This window comes from Cladophialophora yegresii (assembly GCF_000585515.1).
Source record: "Cladophialophora yegresii CBS 114405 chromosome Unknown aczIN-supercont1.3, whole genome shotgun sequence".
Taxonomy (NCBI): Eukaryota; Fungi; Ascomycota; class Eurotiomycetes; order Chaetothyriales; family Herpotrichiellaceae; genus Cladophialophora; species Cladophialophora yegresii.
The window spans coordinates 1,375,387-1,389,823 of NW_006913047.1; the positions used below are offsets into that span (position 1 = coordinate 1,375,387).

Here is a 14,437-nt window from a genome sequence, read left to right on the forward strand (position 1 = left end):
GTGTTGATGTTGTGTTGTGTTGATGTTGTGTTGTGTTGATGTTGTGTTGTGTTGATGTTGTGTTGTGTTGATGTTGTGTTGTGTTGATGTTGTGTTGTGTTGTGTTGTGTTGTACAGTCTATGATTTCTTATTCTTTCAAAACCTCGCAGAGTCTGACTACTGGCTAGCACAGACGGACACGGCACATGGCATGTGAAATACATCATAACTCGTCCCTAACCCTCTCATCGCTGACCAGATTCTTCTGGCTCGCCTCATCGGCCTCATTCAAATCTTCGTGCCCAGCTACAGTGTTGATCCCCTCCGTGTCCTGCTTTGCCTTTGCAGCTCGAATGACTGCGGCGATCTCTTCGTCGTATTGCGTCCATTCGGGAACCTGTCGTCTCGCTCGGTCCAACTTCGGTTCCTTGGTCTGGGGATTATTGCAGAGATCAATCGTCTTTGCTTTGGCGAGCGATTCGTCGCTGCACCACGTCTCGCACCATAGCCACTCTTGGGGCAAGCTGTGAATCGGCAGGTTATGTTGCATGTGGTTGGGCAGATCTTGGTCCAGGTTGGACAGACTGGCCGGATCGGCGGAAAGGGCTTGATACTGCTGTCTCAGTCGATCGCCCGCCGCAAGCTGGCGGAAGCGTTTCAAGTCGACGACGTACAGGGCCGAAATGTGGTACGGCTTTCCTCGGAGGTATGTCTGCCAGTATCCTTGCTTCCAGAAGCGGAAGCCTTCCATTTCCGTGCGCGAGTCGCACATGGGGGTGAATCCGTAGGGGGCTCCCTTCAGATCCACCTTGTTCAACTCCATCATGTCGGTCCGGACAATTTGATCAGCATCCACGAAGATGACTTTGTCCAGGTCGAGCGGGAAGAGCACGTCAAGAAACAAAATCTTATAGCCCCAGATCTCCCGCTGTTTTTCCCTCTGTCCTCGTAGCCAATACGGCCATTTGTATGTGACCATCTCGTACTCGAAGCCGTAATGCTCGGCCAGACACGGGAGCGTGGTCTTGAATGACGGCGACAGGAACTGCTCGATGAACCAGAACTTCACGCTGTGCTTGGTGTGCTTCATTACAGACACCATCATGATGTTGAGCATCCGCTCGTATAGATGTCCAGAGGCCACGGAGAATATGTTGATGTCAGCATTGGTCGAGGTTTTTTTGAAGCCCAACGAGGAAAGTGCCGAGGAGGCAAATGATGCGCCTTTGCTGAGGTAGTCCATGGCTCCACCGAATGCAGAGGCTTCCAGCACATCTTCCTCTTCCATGCCAGGCTTGCGAGACAGACGAGGAAACAAGGTCAAACCCTGGAAGGATAATAGGGCGACTGCAGTCGTCTCGTCACCCGGTTTGGCGGAGTAGCCATAGGGTCCAACACTCTCAATGTTAAAGATCTTTGATGACCTGCCAGGCTTCAACGATATCTGCCAGTATCCCGGGTTGGCTTTGAATTGGAAGTATCCCAAATTAGCCATGACAATAGTATCTGTGAAATGAGGCTCCTGCTCGGTCCCCAGTAACAGCTGTACACCACGCGGTGGTGGGCCGTTCGTGACATCACGCGCGTGCCCTTCAATAAGAATGTGCTCAAGCTCATACGTGGCATCGATATCGTCGCCCTCCACGAGGCTGCTAAGCTTGATATTGTCAAGATCGTGGATGGATTTCTTTGGAGCCACCAACCACGACGGTGGGACTATCATCCCAAGGTTGAAAAGTGTATCTCTGGGGATACCATTGAACGAAGCCTTGGGGCTTGCGAGTGAGCCATCAGAGTTGAAGCTTGGCTCTGCGCTGATCACCTGGCGAAAGAATCGTTTGACAGGCAGCTCGGTCAGTCTGTCCTTGGGGTTGAGAAAGATTCGGACGCTCACGCCGTTAACTTGCGACAGGGTTCGCAGGATTGGCACCCATTGCTGCACAATTTCGGAAGCTGGGTCGAGGACGGCAACAATCTGGATGGTTGGGTCCTGCGAGTTGGAGAGGTTGATCGACGTGTGGGTGCCGTTCCAGATCTTGAATCGATCCATCCTGATGAGAGGTGCAGACTCCCTCAAACCTTCTGGGAGATCGGATTTAAGGGATCGAGCGACAAGCGAGCTCACTTTGGCAAGACTCAAGGCGTCAGAGAACCGGTCCTCCAACGCAAGCCCGGTGATAGCAGTTGTGACCGGAGCCATCCTTTCCCTTCGTTCTACATCGAGCAATGACTCTAGATCAGCACTCCTCAAAGGCTGTTCAATGGGCCCGAGGAGGCGGCCATTGAGCCACAATCCATTCTGGCCTCCTGACAATCCAAGACCTTGCGCTAGCATTGCTGTTGAAGACCAGAATTCAGCAGAAGACTCACTTGAGCCATCTGCCGACGTGGTGTGGTCGTCGCTGAGCAGGTGCTGAAGTTGTGCAACTGTCACGTCGCGGGCACCGTTCTGCACAAGTGCGTGCAAGGCATTGGCATAGTTGGAGTTCTGCGTTTCACCGCTCGGATTGTGTAGTAGCAGAATCTCTATTTCCGGGTAACGTTGAGAAAACAACAGTGCCTCCGAAATCAAGCCTCGGCCGCGTTCGGAGTCGATGTTGGCAATAACGAAGAGGTGAGCTCGGTCACTCAATAACGTCGCCTCAGAGCCAACGATTCTAGGCAGCCGAGCAAACACATCGGCGAATTGGGTCATTAGCAGGCCAACATCGACGATATTGACATCCTTTGGATCATTGGGAAACACCAACTCATTGCGGCTCTTGACAGCCTGAAAGAGAAAGAACTCGGGTATCCAGGATTCTTCGAAAATGGCTTCTTGCAGGACCGCTTGTTGTAGGATTTGGACATCCGAGTACAGTCGGGCACTCATAAGCTCGAACCAATTGTCCATACGCGGAAGGACGACTCCATTGACCAGGAATGGCGGGTCCGGACCGTCCAAGGCCAAGCGCTTGAGGTAGTCATCTCTCGCCTGCAGTTGTAGACTAAGACTTTCATCGTCCAGGACAGCCTGGTAGGGTTGCGAGTGTTTCCCTTGTCGGACGGCACGACCTCTAATCGCGTTGTCAAAACTTTTCTCCGGGTTCGAGACCAGTTTCTTGGAGGCGACGACGTCAGAGAAGAAATTCATGAGGGCTGTCAAGCCATATGTGTCCAAGATGTGGTAAGCAACTTTGGCATAGGTGTTCGCTGTCTCACCTGTACCGGTGGGTATAAGAGCAATTCTCATTGGCACTGACCGTCTCACCAAATTTTGCAGTGATGTGGCAACCAGCTCAATGTCCTTAATATTACCCATGTCAATGGGCACGACGAGGTTGTGGATATCGCGGGCTATCTGGGGCAGTTGGCCCGGATACGTTCTCTGGAATAAAGTGCGTAGAGATTTGGACCATGCATTATAGCGCTTATCTTGCTCAAGATCATTCAGCCACATCAAGACCTCGTTAGACTCGGAGTCATCGCGCCAGTCAAACCGCTGCGGCAGTTCGTTGGTCTGTGCCTCAGCAATCACTTCGCTGGAGAGGAGACTTATAGCTTCCGAGGAGGTCAATCCGAGGTCTTTGAGCTCGCCAATAATGCGCCTTTCCCTTCTCAAGTGGTCGAGCAGGGAGTAGGCATTGATCTGGCGGGGCTCAATCTGTACGCCGTTGATCCAAAACACGTTGTAGCCTGAAGGCAAGAACCGCTCTCGATTCCCGCGATGTTCTAGGATGAATTCTTTGCTGGCATCGGCTGAAGCAAGGAGGGATGAATACTTGGGAAAATCCGACGTCACTTGCAGCAGGGTCTCAAGGGGATCTGAGCTTGCCGCGATGAAGTGGGCAGCGTTCAGACCAAGGTTTATCACCTCGGAAGTAGTCAATGGTTTGAGGTCTTTGAGGTTGTCGTCCTTGGCGTCTTCCAACGACAGCTGATTCGAGGCAACAGCTTCCGGCTTCTGAGCGTCACGGTCGTCAATAACGATATAGTCGGTTCGTTTCAGTACTAACTCGACGCCGTACCCGGAAACGTATACCGGGTTCGGTGACTCAAGACTCGACGGTCTGTAGCGGACCCTGTATGTTGATTTCCCCTGCCTTGCGGTCTGGCTCACGACGCCATGAAATTGACCAAACAACGGATGAGTGATGTCTGCGTATAGGATCGAGGCAGGACCCTCAGACGATGTACCAAGAACTCGATCGAACGGGAGATGGTCGTCAGCATCTGGCATTGTCACCCCCTGCTGAGCACGGTCCAGAGCAGGTGAGCAGAATTGCTGACCATCCAGGTAGACCCAGACAGGACAAACGGCATCCTGAGCAGCCATCAAATGGGGTTGGACGGAGTTGTTGTAGTATTGGAAATGAGCCTCGACCCTAGGCGCCGCAGCATGGAGAGCAAGGGCAAACTTGAAAGAGGAAAGCGACTCGGGGTTGGATATGTGAGCCTCATCTTGTAATACATCAAGAAATTTAGTGTACAGCTCTTGCTCCGTATGTAGATCCGTAAAGACGCCGTCGGCGATGCGATCGAGCAGGGGAAAATAGGAGGACGAATTCTCGAGTGCTGCTGTTTCTCTGCGTGCTTGTCAGCCCTTGAACGGGGGGTCGGGGAAGGGAGCATACAGCAACTCTACCAAGAAAGGCCCGGCGGAAAAGGAAGCCTGTAGGTCAACATTGATCGCAGGATTCATGTGTGAGGACGTAACAGCTGAGCACAACCGCACAAGAAGGAGCAGGGCGCATCTCCATGGCAAATTCGAGGTTCGCATGGTGACGAGGCTGTGTGGAAAGGAGCGCCTCTGTACGGAGTTCAATAGTTTAGTCGTACATATTGAAAACAGAAGCGAGGGAGCTGCAATTGGTGTGAGGCCTGACTCAGAGTGCTCTGGAGAACAGCCAGGCACGATATAGGGACCAAGTTGTGACTGAGTCAGGCGCAGACGGAAGTGAGGGCGAAGTGAGGGCAAAGTGAGGCCAGGTGGACTGAACTTGACGTTTATGTGAAACGGCGTGTTTTCTCGTGTTTCGTGTTGTTCATCTCCAACTTTACGAGATTCGACTTCAATTCCTGGCGCCCCAAACCTACATACCCTATTCCCTCTCCTCTTCCTTTCTATTCCTAGACAACTGAGAATCAAGCTTTATTTTGACTGTCGATGCTCCCTCTCACTGTAAGCCTCCTGGGAAAGTATCTTCCACTGTCTGGGTGTCGCAGGCGCCATCCACCGCGGGGTTTCGATCTCAAGCTCAAAATCCCCACGCTCTCCGTCTCCTCTGGCCCCCTGAGACGTCCGCTACGGCCCCAGGCAACTTATAGGTCTTCGAGGGAACGTCACTGTCCCAACTTGTTCATCGAGACGAGAAGCTACCTGCGGATTCTAACTGGTTTCAACCACTGAAGCTCATCATCTGGTTGTACTCGTCTGAGAATGGGAAACTGGAGCTTGATTATCTCGATTTTTGCGTGCCACCGAGTCAGACGGCCGCGGTAGGCTCTATAAAGATCTATTGTACCGTTACACGCGTTGATATTCCGTCCGTTCCGCATCGACGTACAGTACCATACCACCTGAGGAGAGCATATAGGTCGTGGCAACGTGACCAAGGACATACCTGACACGCCACCGGGACACCTGTTCGGCATCTTGACGCTCATGCGAGGCCTTGCATTCTTGTCGGATCAGGATCAGGATCAGTCACTGTCCTCATCACTCTCCCTCTGCCATATGTCTCGCCTGTTATGCCTTCTCGGGGTAGCAGATCCCAGAATGGTCTGACCGTGGTTCTGGCTGCTGCTGCGCACCTTTTTGATATTCGCCCGTTTGGCAGACTCGTTGATGCTGGCCATGAAGCTTGATGCGGGCGGCTCTGCTTCCGCTGCTGGGACGTCTTCTTGAGAATCATCCTCTTCTTCCGATTCAGGGACACTTTCGTCCTCGCTTGCGCTTTGTGCGTCTCTGTCGTCGCTGTCTTGCACATCTTCGTCTGTGTCCGCGGACCCCTCAGTGTCTTCTGCCTCAGCTCCGTTGTCGACCAAATCTCCTGCATTGCTGTCGCTCTTAGCGACTCTCTCTCCGTCACTTTCATATGGGACAGCTTGCTCGTCGTCGCTTGCCTCGGCGTCTTCGTCTGGAGTTTCTTCATCACTCTCAGTCCGAGTCACTTCATTTTCAAGGTCATCAGCAGAGTCTTCGGGAAGACTCTCTTGGGGGACCTCCTCATCTCCCTCCGCTTCGCTCTCGTTTCCGGCTTCGTCCACATCGGTGTCAGTGACGATACCTAACTCCTGAGAGCTCTTCCGCTTTCTGGCGTCCTCATCACCATCCTCAGACTCATCTTCCACGTCGTCATCTAATTGTCCGTTGTCTAAAGTGCGGATCTCTTCCAAAGGTGGTTTCGAGCTAATATGTCGGCGTTGGATGGGGATGTTCGGAGATTGTCGATCCTGACTTGGTTGACCACTTTTTCTCCTGCTACTTGTCTGAGACGGCTTCAGTGCGGAAGTATTTGTCTGTGTCTGCTCGAAGAGCTGGCTGGATCGCATGGGTTTGCTGGGAGTTTTGGTGGGAAGTGGATTGCGCTTGCGAGACACAGGTGCTGGGGAGGTATATTCTTCAGACGCCGAGCGTGAATTCTCCTCCTCCTCGTCTTCAGCCTCTGATTCGGCTTCTTGCGCATCTGAGCTGTCGTCCTGTGCGTGCTCGTCTTCGGGATCCTCCTCAGCCGGCTCAGCTTCATCATCTCCATCGTCATCTTCTCGGATGAATTCTTCAGAGAGGCCCTTTTTGGGAGTCCTTCGGCCCCTCAGCTCCCCACTCAGCCGTAGCGCCATCTTACTGGTCTTCAAGATCCGACTTGAACCAGGTGTCTTCTCTAACGCGTCGACCCTGACCCATCTACCGTGTTCCTTCTTCGCATGTAAAGCGCGGTAATGGTTCGAGCATTGTTGTGCAGACCGCGATCCCATCTTCTCGCTGACTTTGTTCCATGGAATCTGCGTTTGTTCGAGTTCGTTCCCATCTGCATCAGTGACGAATTCGCCTAGTATCTCGGCAAATTTGTCTCTCTCGGCTTTGGACCACTCGCCCGTCTCGACTTCACCGTACTGCAGTTTATGGCGCCAGCGTTGGCTCACGGCATCTGCATTCCTGCCAAGTCGTCGAGCAATCTCCACCCACTTCGTGCCCAGCTCTTTCTGCAGTCGAATGAGTTCCTTATCATCTTCCGCTGACCAGTTTTTCATGCCCTCGACATTCTGGAAATTCCGCTCGCGATAGCGCAGCATGGACCGCTTGTTCCTGTCGGGCAGCACATCGAGGTACTCCTTGAGAAACTCCGCTCTCTTGACAAAAGCCCAGCTCCAACTGGACCCTTTGCCTCGCTCAAGCGTGCCTGTCATCATATCGTTGAACTCTGTCCGGCTGATATTGTGGTACTCGCAGAACGTATCTCTCCATTTGTTAAGTTTATTGACCTCATCTTGGCTGAATGCGCCAATCCGTCCTTGCAAGCCATTGCCTCTCCCATGGCCAGCATCTTTCTCATGCCGGATGAGTGCCGCAGTTGCATAGAACTCTTCAGAGCAGTCGTGACACTTGACCAGCCCAATGTGCGCGGATCGTTTCTTCTGGTGTCTGCGGAGCTGGTCCTGGCTCGCGAAAACACGATGGCACCGAAGGCATTCGACGGTATTTGCAGGGTTCTGGCGCTCGGTTTTCTTGGTTCCCGTGCTCTTTCTCGCTTTCTTCGCTAGTGCGGCTGGTCTTGCCGTCTGTATCGACTCGTTATCCGATTCAGGAGCGCGGGTCACCTCGAATTCCGAGTCCTGGTGATCATCTCCGGTCGGAGCTTGGTCTCGTCCAGGAAACGTCCTTTTAGCGACAGATGTAGCTATATCGACAGGCGACATCCCGTCAGTGTCCGATACGTCAGCCTCGGATCGCTCGCCTTCGTTGACCGTGGCCTCTTTTGCTGGTGTCGAGTACTCCACGTCAGGCTCTGCACGCTTCTTTCCCTTCGGTGTCGCGTACATGGTTTTCCGAGACTTCTTGTGTCTGAATTTGGTGAATGAATCAGCTCCGACGTCCTCATCACCTACAACCATTGCCTCGTCCGAAGGGGGCGCCCGCGTCCGCCTCTGCTTCAATCCAGAAGGACCAGCGTGGCTAGTATGCGGAATAACGACCTCGGTTTGCTGCGTCCTTGGACGAGGAGGTGTAGGGTTAAGAGTTGGATGTTTGAGGTTGGAACCGGGTGTAAACTTTTGCGCCCAGTCGTCCATGCTGCCCTGTCTATTTTGCAGGCGCGGGACGATCTTATCAGTGATTTGCCGGCTTCTGGCCGCTGTTTCGACAGCTGAACCTTTGGGCGTTTCCGGTCTGGCCGGTTCAATGGATGGAATAGAAGTGGGTGGCGTGCTCCATGATGTCTTCTTGCGCCTCTTCGCCCTCTTGGGACTCTGTCGGCTGACTCCCTGCGCATCTTCCACGATTCGCTTGCGCTTCAACTTGCCCATGGTGATTGGCGTCTGCTTCGCTCTAGTCTCTTCTTCCTCGAAGATACTTGACGGCTCAGTCGACTGTCGGTCGGACACTTCGTTTGCTGCATCTCCGATGATCTCGGCGTCTTGCATTACGGTATCGCCAACTTCCTGGACATCCTGCGGCAAGCTCTCAACGCTGCTCCGCTGAGCATCTTCATCAGAGCGTGGTGTCACTTCCGGCGTTGCGAATTCCCCCGAGACATCGTCTGAGACGTCTTGCTGCGGCTCCTCAGCCTCATCGTCAACTTCTTCAGGTAACTCATTAGACTGTTGTCCAAGTGTGTCCTCCTTCTGAGTCATTTCACCATCGGCATTCGTCGCCGCTGCGATCTCCAGAGCACTATGCTGCTTCATATGTGTGAGCAACGAATCCTGGCGGCTCATCGCCTTGTTGCAGACGGCGCAGGTGAACCTTTTCGTGTGAATATTTGCATGCCTCATGGCCCCTTTCCGCTGGGCGAAAGTCAGGTCACACTCGTACACGTCTACCCAGGGACACGTATACCGGCCTTCGCTGGTGACCTTTGGCGGAGGGACCTCTGCGTTTTGCGAAGGATCCGTGCTCTGGGTAGCCTGAGTCTGAGCAGCAGTAGTTGTCTGAGTAGTGGGCGCCTGGGCAAATGTTTCTACCGTTGTGGTTGCGTGCGGGAGTTTCGCATGTCTGATGGCTCCCTGCTTTTGCGCGAAGGTCTGGGTGCAACCCTGAGAGTCAAACCAGGGACACAGATATCGCCCTTCGCTAGTCTGGCTTGGTGGGGGAAGCTTCGTGGTGCCTTCAGTTGGAGGTCCTGTAGCTAAAGGCTCAGTTACTGCCACCGATGCCAGCAGATTAAGAGCCTCGACCGCCGAGTCAGGGTCTGATGTCTGTGCTGACGCCTGAGCCGCATCCTCTTGGTCGCTGCCGCTGTCATCAGCACTTCCATCTTGGACTTCGGGGAGGTCGTGATGACCGAGGCCGTTGACCGCTTTAAAGCCATTTATTACACGCCCTGTCATTCGATGATCACCATCCTCCACATCGCTCTCGTCGGAAGTAGCGTAGATGTGGTATGTCTCAGGTTCTGTCTCCTTGAGTGGCCGATCTTCCTCGGTGGGATCTAAGGACTCTGGAGCGGGTTGCGACTCGCGAACCAGTACATCGCTTGCGGCTTCATTGCTCGTGTTATTGGGCGATCTCCTCGCTTTCCGCTCGCTTCTTTTGCGGCCTGCTTGCTTGTCTGCGGTCTGCTTTTTGCGTCGCGCCCGTTTCTGCGGCTTGGGTGAATCAGTGCGGCGTACCTCGTTCGGTGATGCATCGGAGACTCCGCGATCGGGTTCGACATGGGAAGTTGTGGGTTGTTCAGAAGCATCGCGGTCGTCCGATATCTTGGAGAGGTCAAATTCCACTAGAGGCACGGTCAGCTCAATTACTTCGCGATCCTCCGCAACTGAGAGAGCGTACTCACGGTCCTCTGTACCAGCTTGTGTCGCAAGATCGGCAGAATCGCCTTCTTGGCTCTGAGCGTTGCCCATGCTAGAATTAGAATTACGGTGGTGGTTTCATGTCATGTATAGCAGCGACTTCCGCGAAGTTCGCGGCTGAAACGCGAGCAAACATGGGCTGCGCATTGAAGATCGCGCAAGGTCAACTGGTCCAATCGATAGGAAAGTGAAGTGGAGGTGAGGCTCGACCCAAACTTCCCCACTAATCGTTCGCCAAAATTTTAGCGCGACTTCTAAAGTGGGGGCGTCGCTCGCGATCTGCAGCCTGACACCTGATACATGCGGGCAAGGCTGCGGCCATTTCCGATCACCTTCTTGAAACCCCAGTATCTGCTTCGCATCGGGCTGTACAGACCTGATCTGTATAAGCAGTTTCGCTAAGATGGTCCTCCTTCAAACCACCCCGCATATTCTCTCGGCCATCTCTTCCCTCTCGTCTACTGATATCTCGGCTCTAACGAACGACGAAACGACGCTCCCCACCACCTGTGAGCAACCGATTGAACACAAAACACTCATCGCGCTCTCCCGCCGGCTGCCCAGACCTCAAGTCCAAAGAAGCTCCACGCTGGACACCCTCCTCCGTGGAACTCATGTCTATATCCCTCCCGCACCACCAAAACCCCAACCCTCAGCAGAATACATCGCTCTCATGGATCGTCTGCGTAAGGAACAGGAACAGCGCGAATATGCCGGCCTAGTGTCGAAGCGAGAAACTGTAGGATTGCCCTCCGACGATGAGAAAGACGATATAAATCCCTCGCTGGTGCTCAATATCTTGCTCAGCATCGTCCTTTGCGCCTTGGCAGTATTTCACCTGACGAGGTGGTGGTCGAATGATGGGGTGCGCGTTCTGCTCTCCTTGGGGACAGGGATTGTGGTAGGTGTGGCTGAAGTGGTTGTGTACATGGCCTATCTGAGGAAGGTAGCGGTGAGCAAACAGAAGGAGAGGAGCAAAACAGAGCGAAAAACCGTGATTGGGGAATATACAGGAGAACAGAAATTAACGGATGCGCATGGTCGAGCCGTCTCCATCGACGCGGCCACGATGATGGAGAAGGAAGAGATCTGGGGAAGAGGCATCAATGGTGGGATGCGAAGGCGAGTGCGAGAAAAGTGGGAGAAAGAACAGAAAAATGCACAACGGAACGGTCTCAATTGAAATGGGATATGTATCAATCTAATATGGTTCCATGCCTCAGGGTCGACCTCACGCTTTCTCAAAATCATATACCCAACGTTGGAACCAACTCTTGACCTTCTTCAACTCTTTCAACCTCGGTTCCAATAGCAACATTCCCTGACACTCTTTCCCGACAAATCCGCCGTTCTTCCCGTCTCGCACAAATACCTGTCGTCCTCGCAGCCACGTCTCTTTGACCTGCCCCTTCATTGTCTTTCCCTGGTACGGGGAACACTTGTTCCGGAAGAGCATAGTTGAAGGTTGAACGACCCATTCCTTCGTGTCGTCAAAGACACAGATATCGGCGTCGAATCCCACAGCCAGGTCTCCTTTCTGTTTCTCGAGACCGACTTGCACGGCTGTATTGGTGCAGCACCATTTCACGACGTCAGTGATGGCTGAATCCGTATCCGCCAACCCGCGGCGAGACATTTCGGTCCACAAGATGGGTAGACCCATACCGACGGATGAGATGCCGCCCCACGCGGAGAAGAAGTCGCCTCGGTCGGCTTCTAATTGTAGCGACTTCGCCGTATCCTTGGGTTGACTAATATGCCCGGGTATATGCGAAGGGAGAATCTTGAGGTCCGGCGTGCAAGGAGAGTGATCTGACACCACCGTCTTGATGACGCCTTCTTCGGCAAACTGTCTTAACTCTTCCCAGAGTCTATCCTGGTTTGACTGGCTTCGGATAGGCGGGCAGCACTTATGCCGCGTGTCGCCGAGCGCTACTTGCTCGGCTGCCAAGGATAAGTAATGGGGGCAGGTCTCCGCCGTGATATTGATGCCTTGAGCTCGTGCTTTCCTCAGCAGTGGTATGGCTTCCATTGCCGACAAGTGCACGATGTGCAAAGCAAGGTTAGGAGCTAGGTGTGCTAAGGACAAAATCTCCTCGATAGCGTAAGTTTCGAACGAGGGTGGCCGCGACTCCAGGAATGTGCTGTAGGCGTTTAAAGGCCCGTGAGGCTGCATTGGGGGTAACGAAACCTGGACGTCGTCTCCCACCGAGTCTGCAATAGGCGGAATCATTTCGGCATGGAACATGACCGTGGTTGGCTCGTCGGCCAGTTCGGCAAAGACCTTCTGGATATCTGTCGACGAGACCGCGGGGAACTCCTCCACACCACTATCAATGAGGAATCCCTTGAACCCTCTGACACCTTCCCTCACGAGTGCCTTAAGCTCGGCCTCGTTACCGGGAATAATGCCTCCATAGAAGCCCACGTCGACCCAGCATTGTCCTTGCGCCGCCTTGATCTTCTCCTGTAAGTTGGCTACCGTGGTTGTAGGAGGAATCGCATTCAACGGCATGTCCACCACCGTCGTGACGCCGCCAAAAGCCGCTGCTTGGGTCCCCGTGTAGAAGCCTTCCCATTCTGTCCTCCCAGGCTCATTCAGATGCACGTGGGCGTCGACCAATCCGGGGAGCAGTATATGTGGAGAATAATCTGTATATGGGGTATGGGGAGGGAAGTCGGACGCAGGAACGATCGAATCATATGTCGCAATGATCTTGCCCGTGGCGTTGGATATGATCAATGTGGCGGGGGAAAGCCGACCTGACCTGATAGCTCGAGAAGAGGCTATGACGGTTATTGACGACTCGAAGTACCCATCTTCAGATAAGCCATTCGGTGGGGATCTCGGAGGCGTTGGATAGTTGTGGAAGGACCAGGACCTGGGAAAGCTAGTCATTGTTGCGGTAAGTAGAAGAGGCGCTGGCGCTTGCTGGGCTCGATGTATAGAGAGAATCGCAAAACACAACCAGGAAAGGTGAGAGCGCTGAGCATGTGAAATCGGGAGATATCCTTCTTATCAACAGTATGATAAGCGATATGCAGGTCAAATGCGTGTCTCAGCACTTGTTGATTCGGGCGAGTCTTGAAGCGGGATGGAACAAAGACGCCACCAAAGAAAGGATATACTACCACTGCATGGCCCATTCTTGCTTCGAGCCGTATCATCCACAGCCACGACGTGGGAGGATTGATATGATCGGGAACCCCAGGCAGGTCCCATGCCGGACGGTGGAGCGATACATGCGGAGGAGTCCGACAGATCAGGTATGCTCACCAGTCGCGATTGGTGAGGGAGACCAGACGACGCGCTGTGGAATATATGGGGCAGATATCTCTTACTCGATCTTATCGAGTAGCGATAAGAGAGTAAGGAAAGCAGAGGCGGCCGAAGAGGGTTTTGGTGGGAAAGGAAGACGGGAAAGCGTTGCGCTGACGTGCATCCGTTATCGTTGGGGAGCAGAGGGAGGCCCATGGGGGCAATGGTCCATGGCGCATGTGCCTGCGCCCGGCCACGCTTAACCGTTTTGTGGCTGGGGGTATCGGACCCTTGATAAGGAACTCGGATCTGCTAGCCCGTTTTCGGCCGTCGGCGACCTCTGCAATGTACCGCCATTACTCGATAAAACCCCCTTTTTACTCGATCAAAACTCCTGACTGGCACCGGTTGTGATTTGAAAATCCTCTCTTGCACAATTTTTGCGCTGCAACCGCATCATGTCAGAGTCAACCTTTCTCGCAGCCGCAGCCACCATTTACCGGTCGCTTGGAAGAACTCCGCGGTTTTTGCCTGCGCCCGCTGCTGCCCGGACTGATCGGTCTCGACTCCTCCGGCTCAGTTCAATGATGAGACCGGTAAATGTCTTTGCGGCTTGTGGAATCGCGTCGAGCAAAGGTACGCGAGGGAAATTGGATGAGCGCATGCAGTTGTGGCCGCTGCTCTGACGGCCGGTAAGCTTTGCGGTCGGAGTCCGCCGGAACGAGGTGACGATTTTCACATCACCATGGCTCTTTCGAATACCTTGATCTGAGACCACGAAAACGATGCATATCTCTCACCAGCGACTTGGAAAGGCAGGCATTCGAAAGTGTCATCAGTTCAAAGTGAGGAGAAGAGCAGAAAATGACGATCACGAGGCCAAGCAAAACAGGCACCTGTCACGTGCGCCCTTGCTGGGCGGAGAAGGTTCCCATTGCAGTTCGTATTGCCTGTTTTCGCGTTTGCTTCGAGTACAAACAAGTCATCATCATTCACATATGCTTTCTCACATTGCTGTACCTGTCCTGAGCAGCATGCACACGCATGAAACCCCTTTCGCCTCCGTTAATATGCGCTGTCAGTGGCAACTACCAATCGGGCAGTTGCTTGTAGTGATCTCCACCGAGGCTTGCTGGCACAGAACATTCATCAGTGTCCACTCCAGCCATCGTTACCGTCACACGCTTATCATGACTGTTGCTTAC

At 53.5% G+C, this 14,437-nt stretch overlaps 4 protein-coding genes across 4 annotated transcripts; 1 reads left to right on the top strand and 3 right to left on the bottom strand.

Moving 5' to 3' along the window:
* Positions 1 to 203: 203 nt before the first annotated feature.
* On the bottom strand, positions 204 to 4,739 carry A1O7_04209 (uncharacterized protein; the record flags this gene model as incomplete). The annotated part of the gene is made up of 2 exons (XM_007758223.1): positions 204 to 4,545; positions 4,594 to 4,739. The coding sequence occupies 2 exons, from the start codon at positions 4,737 to 4,739 to the stop codon at positions 204 to 206; spliced, it is 4,488 nt and encodes a 1,495-aa protein (XP_007756413.1).
* A 923-nt stretch (positions 4,740 to 5,662) lies between these two features.
* On the bottom strand, positions 5,663 to 10,024 carry A1O7_04210 (uncharacterized protein; the record flags this gene model as incomplete). The annotated part of the gene is made up of 1 exon (XM_007758224.1): positions 5,663 to 10,024. The coding sequence occupies one exon, from the start codon at positions 10,022 to 10,024 to the stop codon at positions 5,663 to 5,665; it is 4,362 nt and encodes a 1,453-aa protein (XP_007756414.1).
* A 352-nt stretch (positions 10,025 to 10,376) lies between these two features.
* A1O7_04211 (uncharacterized protein) lies at positions 10,377 to 11,156 on the top strand (the record flags this gene model as incomplete). The annotated part of the gene is made up of 1 exon (XM_007758225.1): positions 10,377 to 11,156. The coding sequence occupies one exon, from the start codon at positions 10,377 to 10,379 to the stop codon at positions 11,154 to 11,156; it is 780 nt and encodes a 259-aa protein (XP_007756415.1).
* A 48-nt stretch (positions 11,157 to 11,204) lies between these two features.
* A1O7_04212 (allantoinase) lies at positions 11,205 to 12,872 on the bottom strand (the record flags this gene model as incomplete). The annotated part of the gene is made up of 1 exon (XM_007758226.1): positions 11,205 to 12,872. One exon carries the CDS (start codon positions 12,870 to 12,872, stop codon positions 11,205 to 11,207), a length of 1,668 nt encoding a protein of 555 aa, XP_007756416.1.
* Between the last annotated feature and the right edge of the window lie 1,565 nt (positions 12,873 to 14,437).